The sequence below is a fragment of the Sinocyclocheilus rhinocerous genome, unplaced genomic scaffold, assembly GCF_001515625.1.
Source record: "Sinocyclocheilus rhinocerous isolate Xijiao unplaced genomic scaffold, SAMN03320098_v1.1 scaffold113, whole genome shotgun sequence".
Taxonomy (NCBI): Eukaryota; Metazoa; Chordata; class Actinopteri; order Cypriniformes; family Cyprinidae; genus Sinocyclocheilus; species Sinocyclocheilus rhinocerous.
Genome location: NW_015646846.1, coordinates 2404783 through 2419505, shown reverse-complemented (window position 1 = coordinate 2419505; position 14723 = coordinate 2404783). Strand labels below are relative to the sequence as shown.

General features: G+C 38.0%; 1 protein-coding gene across 1 annotated transcript in view; it reads left to right on the top strand.

Annotated features, from left to right (window-relative positions):
- LOC107708163 (polyhomeotic-like protein 2) overlaps positions 1-14723 on the top strand; it is a 24350-nt gene that overhangs the window by 2697 nt on the left and 6930 nt on the right. Inside the window, exons 2-9 of the mRNA XM_016512328.1 lie at positions 2993-3254; positions 5404-5562; positions 5658-5735; positions 5865-6026; positions 6931-7080; positions 7840-8116; positions 11363-11730; positions 11818-11977. Coding sequence (XP_016367814.1) covers positions 2993-3254; positions 5404-5562; positions 5658-5735; positions 5865-6026; positions 6931-7080; positions 7840-8116; positions 11363-11730; positions 11818-11977 — 1616 coding nt within the window. The remainder of the gene's footprint in view (positions 1-2992; positions 3255-5403; positions 5563-5657; positions 5736-5864; positions 6027-6930; positions 7081-7839; positions 8117-11362; positions 11731-11817; positions 11978-14723) is intronic.

Below are 14723 nucleotides of genomic sequence, written 5' to 3'. Positions count from 1 at the left end.
CGTCCCATCCTGTCCCAACACTCGTTCTCTTTCTGTCCCCATCTCAATCCCATTACCACTTTCTGTCCCTGAATAACAAACCCCAAAAGACAGAGAGACTGAAAGAAAAGGAGAGAAGTCATTTAAACAGCAGTGCCTCTGGCGATTCCAGTGATGAGATTTAGATGGGTGAACCCTCAGCCGAGGCACCTATTTTTCATTCATTAGCCTTGATTACATGCTTAATGTTTCATGGGATGAACAGACATATGATTCTCTTGTCATACTTATGATATTCATGTCTAACCTTAAAGAATGTTTCAGATTCAAAACAAGCTCTGTCCACTGCATCCTTGACATGCTGTTGATTATCACAGAAAATGATTTTATCTCAGTCTAAAAACATGCATCATGTTTACAGAATGCACTTATAAATGGAAGTTTATGCAAAAACACATTTTGGAGAATTGGGGTTGGTAATGTTTTTGAAATGCTTAAAGGGATACTCCACCCCAAAATGAAAATTTTGTCATTAATCACTTACCCCCATGTCGTTCCAAACCCGTAAAAGTTTTGTTCGTCTTCGGAACACAATTTAAGATATTTTGGATGAAAACCGGGAGGCTTGTGACTGTCCCATTGACTGCCAAGTAAATTACACTGTCAAGGTCCAGAAAAGTATGAAAAGCATCGTCAGAATAGTCCATCTGCCATCAGTGGTTCAACCGTAATGTTATGAAGCGACGAGAATACTTTTTGTACACGAAGAAAACAAAAATAACAACTTTATTGAACAATTCGTCTCCTCTATGTCTGTCCGCATCACCGTAGCACCATTTTGGAGAATATGAGCCGAACGCAGGCAGCTTACGCTCTTCTGTGTCAGCCGCGCCACAAGGAAGGTTGAATAAAGTCGTTATTTTTGTTTTTTCCGTGTACAAAAAGTATTCTCGTCGCTTCATAACGTTACGGTTGAACCACTGATGGCAGATGGACTATTCTGACGATGCTTTTCATACTTTTCTGGACCTTGACAGTGTAATTTACTTGGCAGTCAATGGGACAGTCACAAGCCTCCCGGTTTTCATCCAAAATATCTTAAATTGTGTTCCGAAGACGAACGAAGCTTCTATGGGTTTGGAACGACATGGGGGTAAGTGATTAATGACAACATTTTGGGGTGGAGTATCCCTTTAAGTCTCTTATTTTCACCAAAGCTGCATTTATCTGATCAAAATACAGTAAAACAGTAATACTGTGAAATATTATTTCAATTTAAAATAACTTTTCTCATGGATATATTTTAAAATGCAATTTTTTCCTGTGATGCAAAGCTTAATTTTCAACATCATTACTCCAGGCTTCAGTGTCACATGATCCTTTAGAAATCATTATAATATGCTGATTTGCCGCTCAAGAAATATTTATTATTATCAATGCTGAAAATAGTTGTGCCGTTTCATATTTTTATGGAAACTGTGGTACTTTTTTTCAGGATTCTGATTAATAGAGTTTGAAAGAAAAGCTTTTACTTGAAATGGAAATATTTTGACAGTAGAAATGTCTTTACTGTCACTTTCGATTAATTGAATGCATTCTTACTGAAAAATATCAACATCTTTCAAAAAAAAAAAAAAAATTACTGATCCTAAACTACATATATAGACACAAAAGTGCAGTGCTTTGCCAACTTAAAGCTTAAACTTGAAATTATTGTCTGTGGTTATCAACAGCATGTTGAAAAAGCTTGACTTGTATTGAACCAAAATAATTTCTTTAATCTTTCTGTATAAAAGCAGACTGAACCAAAAGAGTAAAGTTTTGTTGATGCAAGTATTGTTTGACAACCTTTAATGTGGTTCTGTATCGCATATTGACATGGGCAACTCTTCTGACTCGATGTGTAATCCATCTTCCATGGCCGTTCTTGTGGTGGTAACGGGACACTGCTGAGGAAAAGGTTTACTGAAATGTAACAATCAAATTCTGTGTCCGGGATGAACTCAAATGCAATTATAATGTCATTTACAGAAAAGTACAGTATGCGAATGAAGTGATGTTTACATCTCAGGCTACCAGCTTGGACCTTTCTTTTGTATATTACCTTTATAAAAAAGTACTGTGATGGTATCAAATGGTAATACTATGGTACTTTGCTATTTACCATGATACTGAATGACTAATGTATTTATAGACCATGGTATTTACAAGATACTTCAAAGTATTTCAAAGAACACTATGGTACTACCATTAAAACCATTATAGTCATATTGATATATAATCACACAATTTTGGGCAAATTGTGCAGCACAGCAAACTTTTTTTTTTTTTGCTCTTGAATTTTTATCAGAAAAATCACAATTTATTTTTTCCCTATATCATGCCGCCCTAATTGACCCTTCGCAAAGACCCGCCCCCCTTATTTACTGTTGCTATGTCCGACAAGCCATACAGCTCTCACGCTACACATCATGTTCTCATGCAGTGAAAAATACATTGCAGAGCAAAGAGAAAACTGACAACGCAGTGTGACAGACAAAACAGAGCAGGTTACTTTTGGTATGAAACAAAGTTTCAGCTCTCAAATTTTGTCATTTTTCAAGAAATTCAAACAATAAATAGTTTTATGGCTTTTTAATATGTCGTGACAGATTGCTGTAGCGCCTCAGTTCAAGCGGTCCGTGAACCGATTTGATCTTCCTCTACTAGTTATAGCATGAAATAAACATGAATGAACATCAGAAGGTATCTTGTTTCAACCGCAGAAAGATCTTGTTTCAATCGCCTGTCAATCAAATTCCCTGTGAAGGGACAATTACCATGGTACATATTCAAAAACATTTCATTACCTTGGTACTGTCTAAATAACATGATACTACTATCGTACTCTATGTTAACGCATCAAATTTCATAACTATCAACTAGAAATAGCTTCAGTATCTCAACGATCTCAACAAAAGAAGGGAATTTTAGTAACAGGAATTCACAAATTCTTATTCTCTGTCTCTCTCAGCTTGCGTCGAGTTTGGCAGCGGGGTGGTCGTGGTTCAAAGGTGAAGCATCGGGGCGGCACAATGGAGGGTGAGCAGAGCACTCCTGCCTCCAGTGCCAGCAGCAGCACAGGCACCAATACCTCCACCACAAACTCCGCAGGCACCACCAGTGCCTCCACTGCCAGCATTGTCAGCTCCACCAGCAGCAGCACGAGCAGCGGAAGACTGGCCATTCCACAGATATCTGTATACAGCGGTATACCTGACCGACAGACTGTACAGGTGCACGTCACACTCACCCTAAAACATAACCACCTGGCAGAATCAATCAGTTCAAATATAGACAACCGAGTTCAGAAATGCATAGTAATTGTGTTGATAATATTTGTGTGCATGTTAACGATTTACCACATTTCTGCTTGTCAAACTTTCTTGTATAATCACACTGCATTGCACCACACATCACTTTTTTTCTTGCTTAAATGTTTAATTATTTGACTTTAAGTCCATACTGCCATCTGCTGGTGTGATTATTACTGCAGTTAGAAAAGGAATGACAATGAAGGTTTCAGTGCTTCAGACATATTCCTATTCTTTCCTCTGCTGTGGAATGTGGTTGTTCATTATTGACTCAGGTCTTGACCTTTAACCTCTCCCTACATGTAAATTAAGTGGCCTGGAATTAGACACTGTTGCTAAATTTCAGCCAAATGTGATATTGATAATCTTATATCCAATTTAAACACTGTAATTAAAGTACATATAATCATTAATTTCATTATGTTTCTTTTTTTAAATAATAATAATAATAATAATAATAGTAATATGAAAGGTCCAATACAATGTTGTTGTTGTTATTAACATTAATATTGTTAATAATTATAATTATTATTATTATGATCATGATGTACAGCACACTTCATGCATAAAATGCAGCTCAAAGTGCTTCACATGGCAAAAATGGCAACATCCAATCAATCTAAAGTAGTTAAATTATTTAAACTGCACCTATGTTCACTTAATTGTGTAAAGAAACCCAACTACATTCCTATCATTAAAAATTGTGATATGATATATATGATATTGACATGGAAATGTACTGCATAACAGGAAAGCCTCAGCTGTATTCTCAGATCAGTGCATGATCAGACACAAGCAGCGCTGTTCGTTAAACTCAGTTCAGGCTGCACTTTACTCATGCCAAGACCAGGGGTCAGGATGCCTGTTGCCTAGCAACTGTGTGGTTGTGGGCAGTTCAGTGAGGACATAAAGGATGAGACAAACGGAAGAGCGGGATGATGGTGAACATATTATAGCTGGGAGAAAACGATAGGAAGGTACTATTAGTGATGAGAACGATGCACTTATCTACACTATCGTCATATAATGAAAGTGTTGTTTGAACGTCTGCTCTGAATATTTGTTCAGGTATTTCACCATCTTGTTTTGATTTTGTTCTGAATGGTTTTGGCATGTTATGGGATGCTAGCTCAGATTCAGTATTACAACTGTATTATAACTGTTAAGCTAGGTGATCATATGGTTTGCAATCTTTATTAAGTAACATTATTATTAGAGTTTGACAATACAAAATGTTATTTTTATATTGGATGCATAAGTATATATTTGGTTGTCATTAAACATAAATATCATAAAATGTAACTTATCCTATACAATATCAATGCGTTATTGTTGTTATGAGTTATTAGACTTGCAATGGCATGCGTATAAACAAGCCTTGAAATACAGTAGCTAATTAAACATCTTCCTATTAATTTAATATTATGATAATATATAACCATATTAAACATCAAGGCTGACCTTGAAAGCAATATGGGAAGTGAAACAACATAAGAATCAGAGATCTATGTCCCTTTCAAGCTTGTTGCAGTTCATTTTCTGACCAAAAGGAGGAGACAAATGGAAATTATTGAGACCATGTATGATGGAACAAAACAAAAAGTTGCAAAGTAAGCATTAAAAGATTAGGATTGCAATCTGACCTATAACAAAAATTTGAACTTGCAGCTACTTATGATTTAAATAGCAACTTTTTCAGATGTTTCTCTCAAACATCTTAAGGTGAATACAATAGAAATACATGAGACAATTGTTGACATATAGCAATGGGAACAGTGCTATAAAAATGCTGACACGTCTCCACATTTAAATTGAGATTTCTGACTTTGATTGGTATCTTGGCAAATATGAAAACAGTTTGAGACACTACTGAGATTGAAAGTCTAGAGGAGACGTGAGATTACCAAAGTCATTTTCTCAGGGGGAAAAAAATCTTTCAGAATCTGGAGACTTCAGCTAAACTCTCCATTTGCACTCCATCTAATCTCATTGCTCTCTATGTGAAGCAATTAATATATTATTGAGATTGAACCTGTTTTCTCACTTTTTTTCTGTCTCTCTTGAATGGTAGGTGATCCAGCAGGCTCTACATAGGCAGCCCAGCACAGCAGCGCAGTACCTGCAGCATATGTATGCAGCTCAACAGCAGCATCTGATGCTGCAAACGGCAGCTTTACAGCAGCAGCACCTCAGCACAGCACAGCTCCAGAGCCTCGCAGCAGTGCAGCAGGTCAGTTAGCATCCATAGTCTCCTACAGCAAGACAGAAGCATAATACACCCAAATACCCTTACACTCTCTGTCTGTCATGGTTTCTCCCTCTCAGGCCAGTTTAGCAGCCGGCAGGCAGAGTTCGAACCAGAATGGGACCTTGTCTACCCAGAGCGGGTCATCACAGACCACAGTAAGCTATTATTTGGATGAAGGCAGCTACTGAAAACAAGCACATTTTAATCATGTCAATATCTTAGTTTGCATGTGACATAACATTCAGGCTACTCATGTCACAACTCTGTCTCTCTTATTCCCACAGATTAATTTAACCACGTCCCCTGCTGCTGCTCAGCTGATCAGTCGTGCACAGAGCGTAAACTCCACCCCCTCTGGGATATCCCAGCAAGCTGTGTTGCTAGGCAACGCCACAAGCTCCACCCTGACAGCCAGCCAAGCTCAAATGTACCTGCGGGCCCAGATGGTGAGCACACCTGTATAACCACAAACACAAGAGTCTTCCATGCTTGTGAAGCTGCTTTCTATATTAAATATATATTTAGGAGTGAAACACTGACTCTTAATCAGTCATTGCTTTCTTGCTGAATGCCAGAAAGAAGTAGGATGAATTCAGCTAAATTAGGCCACTGATAATTAATGTAAACAACATTTGACCCTTTAGTTTATTTTTATTCTTTAAAGCAATATATCACAGATAAAGCATTAACAATACTATTTACAAGTAAAGTTGTAATACGTTTAATGTATTGTCTAGATCAGTGTTTCCCAACCGGGGTGCCGTCTGTCGAGAGCAGGGGTGCCATGTAAAAAATCCTTTTTTAATATTTTTAAATTGCTAAAATGTTCAAAAAAGCATCTATTATATAATATCCATTTCTGATGTCGCCAATAATTAGAGATGCACCGAAATTTCGGCTGCCGAAAATTAGTTCACCGCTCAGGTTTCACTTTCACGTGGTGTGACGCTCTTGTGTATTATCCCGCTCTATGCGTGTGTGCTCCTCTCAGTCGCTCCACTCGTATACCGTTCGCGTTCATGCGAATCAGAACAGCAAAGTCCACTCAAAAATTGAGCCGACAGGAAACATCGATGTAGTACAGTATTGTTTCTGTCTGCAATAGCCCTAATATAAATTGGTCTCTTCATTAGAAATTAGCCTACTGATTGCCACCATTTATGGACACATTTTTTAAATAATATTAAAAATATCTGTATGACATTATATTCTGCAGTTCTTCCCTGTTGTACCGAATATCGATACTTTTCAAATTATCATATCGAAGTTAGAAATTCAAATATTGTGACAAAATTAATTTTGATGTGAGGATGTGATATTAATTAGAATCTTTATGTGTGATTATTTTAGGCTCAGCAGAGTAATCTTGTGCATGTAGCCAGGAGTCTGGGCCGAGCCGTCCCTCTGTCCCCTCAGCTGATCCTGGCTCCTACAGCTACAGTAACTGCTCTACAGTCTGACACTAATACAGCCAATAACACACAGTCTGCCTCTGCACAGGTACACACACATGCTGAAATACACTTCTGTAATATATGCACATCCAAAAGTACCCATGATTGCACAAACATTTTTTATTTGCATTCATGAATATGCGGTTTAAAACAATTATCTTCATGAAGCATTCATAAAATATAGGATTACTTGGTATTTCGATTATAATTTGGAACATTTATTGTACATGTATTCATTCAGCAGACTCTTTCATCTAGAAATACTTTAAGGAATCAATCCTAAAAGATTCTAAAAAGAATTTTATAGGTTACCAATACAGCACAACACAAAATTTATATTTTGATCTTTTAGAAAACCCTGATATGTTTGTTAATAGGATAAAATGCTCTATCCGTGACATCAGAAGGAAGCCTGTAGCACCCCTCTATGATGTCCAATGCAATACTGTTAATAATATTACTAATTACTAATAATACAAATGAATTATACCATAAATATTCCATTATTTAATAATAATAATAAATAGCATAGGAATAGGAATAAATTGAATTATTTAAAAAAAATCCAGTTTATCCAGTAGTTCATTCGTTAAAGATTCTTATTTGATCACATTAGGATTAGGACCATCATGATTGGCTCCAAATTCTAATAAATATTCCAATAGGAATAGTGTGCACATTACTTTAGGATCTTTAGCCTAGGTAATTCTATGCAAAATATTACTTTTTAAATATACGACAACTCAAATGTTTTTAATGTATTTTAATAAAAAAAGGTTTACTGGTGAATTTATGACTTTCACAGGTGCAGAACCTTGCCCTGCGCAACCAGCAGGGGGCGTCTTCCACCTCTCAGTCCTCAGGCCTGCAGGCACTGAGTTTAAAGCAGACCCCCGTCTCCATTCAGCCCACCCCACTCATCAAAACACCCAGCCAGAGTGCTTCCAGTTCAGACACTGGGAAAAGCAATGTGAACACTGCTTCCGCGGATGGAGTGAAGAAGGGAGAGGAAGGGCAAACAGAGATCAAAGCAGTTAACATGAGTCGTAATGTTTCCTCGTCACATCCCTTACTCGCACCAGGTAAACTCAGACCCATATGGCCTATAGTGCCGCTAAAAATATTACAACACTTGTGCAACTGCAAATGATGGTAGAGCTTTTCTAAGAACCATTTCACTTTTCTTAGGCATTTTTTGCAATGAGTGTTTTTAGTGGATTTAAGAAGTCTCAATTTCACACAGTGTGTCCTCCACACAGATGCTCAACAAATACAGTTACTTCTAGTATCGTCTCTTACTTTGGCTTATATTTGAGCTAGTAATGTTGTCATCAAGCACCTTTTATCCAAAGTGGTCCAGAAATTGTTGTGTGTGTGAACATTTGGTCTTTAAACAAACTGAAAGGTTCAATTAATTTAAACAGAAATGTTTTCTGACATGTGCACTCTTATAAGCTCCAGCTTCACTTGTCTGTCCATCATGTCACACACTAAGTACCAAACAAAATAGAAATGCACCCAAGGCTACATTTGTTCTACATGGCTTAAGCTCGAGTGCATTAATGCATACGTGGCCTTTGAAGGGCACGCACTTTCTCAGATGAGACTTTCAGTGTACGTCAACATCTGACATCTGCCATCCATCATTCCAGTGGTCTCTAATCATAACAGCTCACACAGGGCAATTATCCTGCACACTTAGAAGCAGGTACTTGCGCGTCAAGGCTGGTAGAGACTTTGCTATGTGTTTGGTTATGCTTTGGTAGAAAATTTAAAAAGGCCTCAGATTTTTGTTTACAAAAAAAAAAAAAAAAAGAATCTTATAGGGTAGCTATTACCAGGGTTCAATATTAGCACCAGTCAAGTGCCAAAAGAAGTAAAAATATGAGTTTTGTTTGACCAAATTAAAAAAGAAAAGAAAAAATAATTTTCCACATCAGGTCCAAGAATAAAAAGAGGAAAAAAGAAAAATTGACAAAAATATTCGATATAAAAAATAAAAAAAAAACACCTTTCACATTCCAGAAAAGAAGAATTCTGGAATAAAAGTATTTATAAATACTTATGATTGATGGTTGTGATAAAATAAAGACAACTGGTTTTAAGCTATTTAAAAGAGGTAAATGTGTAATGAAACCGTGCTTCTCTTTACTGTAGCTACATTTGTGCATTAATATAAACTCGCTTCATTTCAGTTTCTCAGAGCTGCATTTCTATTCTTTTACATCATTTGCAGGTGTACGGTTTATGCCACTGTTTATGTACACAAATACCAGAATGAATGAAGCTTAAACAAGCTTCAATTTGATTGAACAAGTGTGTTTGAGAGGGTCCAACTGAGCCTCAGCGGAAAGGAAAGGTAAAAAGCCACCGACATGTGTTGGGATGTAGTTTCCACGGCAGCGAGCTGATGTGATGCCTGTTATGATGCATGGTTTTCCCCTTGTGCATTAATGATATTCACAAATCTGGAAACCCATCCTGGATTATTCTCTTAGATGAATTGTTCAGTTTACTTTTAAGAAATGTCCTAATGTTATTAAAATCTGAATATTAGATTAAAAATCCTGTGTATGTGGATACTAGAAAGAGTCTGGACTGGAGATTTTGATAAAAAGTCTTACTATTTGCATAAACATTATGTCTTGAGAATATGATTCCCAACGGATTGTTGGATTTCACTCCTTGTTTTTGTTCTGTAGGAACAGTCAAAACAGTAAAAAAAAATAGCTTGTTTTGAAGTTGAATGTACTCTCCATTTTATTTTTGTAACAAATGATTGAAACTATTATTTTGGGAACAACCATGCACCAGAGGGCTTGTTAAAAGAAAGTAGGAACGAAAAGAGCCACAGATATCAACTGCACTCAAACTACTAATGTAAAAATGACATGCACCCACATAGAAAAATCTTGCTCAAAAATGGCTTTTCATGGCTCAGGAAACGTACTGGAGTTAAACTGAGCACAGTCTGAGACACTGATCTCTTCTGAGAGCCTAGAGGAGACAGGTCTTTATCTGGGATCTTTATCTCAGGAAAAGTGTTTCTCTATTCGCAAGACGCATGAGAGATTTCAGAGATCTGATTCGGCCCAACGTGAGAAAATTTACATATTGTATGTCTTCAAGCATATATGTCATTGTTTTAATGTGTTATGTGTTGTGGCTTTGCATATAGCTGAACGTTCAACAGGAAATTTCGGGGTTTTCCAGGGTTGCGCTCGGCAGGGAATAACTCATCAACTCCTTATTCTGAACATCCGGGAGAAAGAAAGAGTGAGAGAAAGTGAGCACAGAGGATTGAGTCATCTGAACACACCATCCCACACCATTCACATTAAGATGGAAGAACATTCCCACACTGAACCTATTCTGTTTGCTATTAACAGTTTTAAAGAAAGAATGTATTTGTTCCTGACTTCTGCTTCATATATCCTGTGTGCATTTCATGTGACAGAACACACAAGCGTATATATAAACATAAAAACCACATGCTAGCTAACTTTCCAACCAGTTAGAGTTCTTCAGATTCTTCTACCGCTCATAAACTTTTGAGGTTGTGATCTCAACGTGCCCAACTCTTAAGGTTTTGTGTGCTTGAACGTTCTCCTGCCGAGTTAAAATTACATTTTAACACAGTTTCCTGCAAGTCCTCCAGTCAAACACCTAATCACAGTTTTAAAACTCATCCAGTTTCCAATGTTGTAGTCCTGGATACAGAAGTTGTACTGGCAAACCTAAGCACAGAGACGAATGTTATTAGATACAGCAAAAAAAGACAAACTAAACAACAAAAAATCTAAAATAAAACTAAATTTGTTGAGATGTAGTCAAGGTTCCCACACATTTGACTCAATGAATTGCCATGACTTTTCCATGTACTTTCCATGTTTATGATTTCTTGGATAAATATTTTAAAGAGTCATTTATATCCAGACTGATTCACCACTGAATCAATCAGATGGATTTGTGAACTGGTTCAAAACAGATTCATTGACAATGAATTTGCTTACAAATAATTCACTAATGGCTTGCAATGTTACTTTAACAAGAGCATTATTAAATTGAGGAAAAAAAAAAATTTGAGCATACGGATTATAACTTTTAAAGTTTCCAGGGCTAGAAAGCACAATTTTAAAATTCCCATGACTGAGGGAAACCTGTGCAGTTTAGGAATTTACCCATGCCAGCTTGAAAGAACATTGTCCAAATTTATGAAATTCCATGTATCTGATACTGTCGTTTTATATTTGCAACTGTCAGTTTAATGTGTAGTCATGTGAAACAGTATGTAATAGTAAGTGTTTGTCTGTGGTTTCTTTTTCCAGCATATGCCCAAATCCAGCCGCAGGCCCTGATTAAGCAGCAGCCGCAGCAGTTTGTCATTCAACCCCAAGCCCCACCCACCTCAAGAACCCAGCCTCAGTTACTGCAGACCGTCTCGGTCCAGCCCCACCAACAGACAGCCTCACTGGCCATCCAGAGCTCCACCCAGACCACATCGGTAGCAGGGATCATTCCAGTTTTGCCTAAACCAGCACTTCACAACCAAGGATCGGCTCAAAGTCAACAGGCCACCATCTTCCATTCAACTGTAAGCCACCATGCACTTGCACACACAGGCCTGGCCCATGCTAAAGCTCAACCGGTCCAACTGACAGCCATCAATCTCCAAATCCAACCAGCACAAAGCCAGGTAATGGACTCCCTTATTAGAGCCTTATTGTAGATTAAAGATCATGTATACTAATCAGAAGCAACTAACTACTTCTATACTATTTAGAGTTCAAGACTTGATCAGGATGACAAGGAGAAGCCCACCTCTTTGGTGGTAAGAGAGCTTTGTCCCCCAGTACAAATGCAGCCAACCACTACGACCCAAGGCACTGACCCCCCTGAACAATCCAAAGCCGATACTGTTAACACTACATCTCAAACTCAAGGTACAGTGGACAAATTTTCACGTTTACAAGTATAGTTTCACAATCAAACAATGCAATCATAAAACTGCTAAGTCAATACATAATGATTACTCAAGATTCCATGAAAACACAATAATTTCCACCTTTTTTCCACCTCTTTAAATACACACACACACTCTCTCTCTCTCTCTATATATATATATATACTATTTATTTCACTTGGATCAAAATACAGTTACAACTATTCAACTAAATGCACATACAAATCTGCCTGATGAATAAACCAACAATTAAGACGATATTCTGCACTTCGAATTCCCTCAATATTTTTTATACAAGTAAATAAAAAAACAAACAAAAAATGTCCATCCCTAAGAAAAACACGGCAAGACCGTGACACCTGCAAATATTTTATAATGGATATTCTGGAGAGATCAATAAAGACTGAATGTTGTACACTAACCAGTAAAACAAATGACCAAAATATTGGTGCCAAAATAATTGTATTATACATTTCAATTAGGGCTGCACGATAAATCGCATGCGATATTTAACGCGCATCTTGTCAGTAAAGCCATTCTGTAATCAGCGGTAAATCTCCATCACGTGCGGGCTTTCACATGGAGCAGCATTAACTACACAGAGCCGTTGTTCACTGACAAGCTGCGCAAAACCACGATCATATTTTGCGCATGTTTTGCGCAGCTTGTCGGTGAACAACGGCTCTGTGTAGTTAATGCTGCTCCATGTGAAAGCAGGCAGGTGATGGAGATTTACCGCTGATTAAAGAACCGGCTTTACTGACAAGATGCGCGTTAAATATCGCATGCGATTTATCGTGCAGCCCTAATTTCAATGCATTAAATCACAAAATATCAAAATAAGTGGTACTGTCAAACAAAGATGAACAAATGTTACATTAACATTTGAGACAAGCACATTACCAAATACACTCTTAATTTTGAACAGTATGTGTTATTTTAACAACTTTTTGTGCAGTGTTTTGCTTGAAATGTGTGCTTGTGCTACTTGACTTCAGTGTGTTTTATATTTTCTTATCTAATGCAATGACATTCACACATTATTTATATGACAAGTGTCCAATATGAAGTGTCCAAATACTTTCTTTTGTATATATGGTTTAAGTGTCCAAATACGTTCTTAAGGGCACTGTATCAAATACCACGCAGCTTGCAGGCGTTTGAGGAATTGAAGGATCACAGCTGCATTAAAATACAAGGCTTTCGACACCCGCACGGTGAACCAGATTTGCCAAAGGTGGAAATAGTAGGATGGGGGGTGGCATGCAATTCCCACGTACAGTAATATGGACTAGAATTGACTCTGGGCCAGTCACATGACTGGCAGAAGGCACTAATCTGTCAGTAACTTGTTAAGAGACAAACTGGTTTTGGACAAGGGTGCTTTCCTACCTTCAGATAATGCCCAATATAGCCTGCATAGAAGACACAACCGCTGCCACCAACCAGTGAAAGATTTATTGAACCTCTACAGAGTCATGTGATCTGCCACTTGAGGCTGCTGCTGCCATCCCGGGAAAGACTGAACCGCCTCTCTGGCAGAATGTGCAGTGCTTGTTCGTGGGAGTGGAGCACTAGAAAAGAAGCAGCGCACCCTGCGTGTTGGAGTCTGGATATTCTGTCATTAATATAATCAGGCGTGTGGGAATGAGGCTGCCCCTCTGTTTTGAGGCGGAATTGAAGAGCGCCCCTGTGGGAAATTACTTTTTACTGCTCTTTGTCGGTAAGCTACATACAGTATGTCTTGTGTTTTGGTTAGTGGGCTTAAAAGAAAAACGCAGTGGTCTCGAGGCGCGTTTCTTTGAACGGTGTAGACTTGACACGCTGTCTTAAAACGCGACGCAACTGACGCCAGTCTAGTGTCTTAACGATGGCGTTTGCAGACTGAATGCAGTAAAAATACAACAACAAGAGAAATGTTTTTTTGAGAGAGAGAGAGAGAGAGAGAGAGATAGGTTTTAGACGCCTAATGATGGTGGCATGTTTCTTCAAGTAAGAGTTCGCACAAAATGAAGTAATTACTCACCGTTACAACCTTATTTCCATTCTTCAGTGAACTTCTATGTCTTTTGACATCTTGTCCAAACAGTGACGTTATCAAGTACGTTGCTGTTCCATTTGCAGGATTACCAGACTTGTGTCCTCCCGTCCTCAGGAGTTCGCACCCCCGAGTCGAATTTGCCAAGTCCGAACTAAGTTACTACTTTGCGTACTTGGTATTGAGAAACGGCCTATGCCTTTTGACATCTTGTCCATACAGTGACGGTGGTTGCCATTACAAACACAATACAAGTAGTCCGTATTCCGAAGTGATATGATAGCGTTGTGTGAGGAACGGAATAAAATTTTAGTCGTTATTGGCTGATAATTTCCCTCAGACGTTGCTCTCAAATATCATTGGCAGTTGTGTCGAGATTAAAAATGCTCTAATTGGACGTCATTGACGTCAAACGCCATTGATGCGTTTACGTGCACGTTCTTAAAGGGGTCATATGATGCTGCTAAAAAGAACATTATTTTGTGTATTTGGTGTAATGAAATGTGTTTATGCGGTTTAAGGTTAAAAAAACACATTATTTTCCACATACTGTACATTATTGTTTCTCCTCTATGCCCCGCCTTTCTGAAACGCGTCGATTTTTACAAAGCTCATTGTCTAAAAAAGCTAGGTGTGCTGTGATTGGCCAGCTATTCAGTGCGTTGTGATTGGCCGAATACCTCAAGAG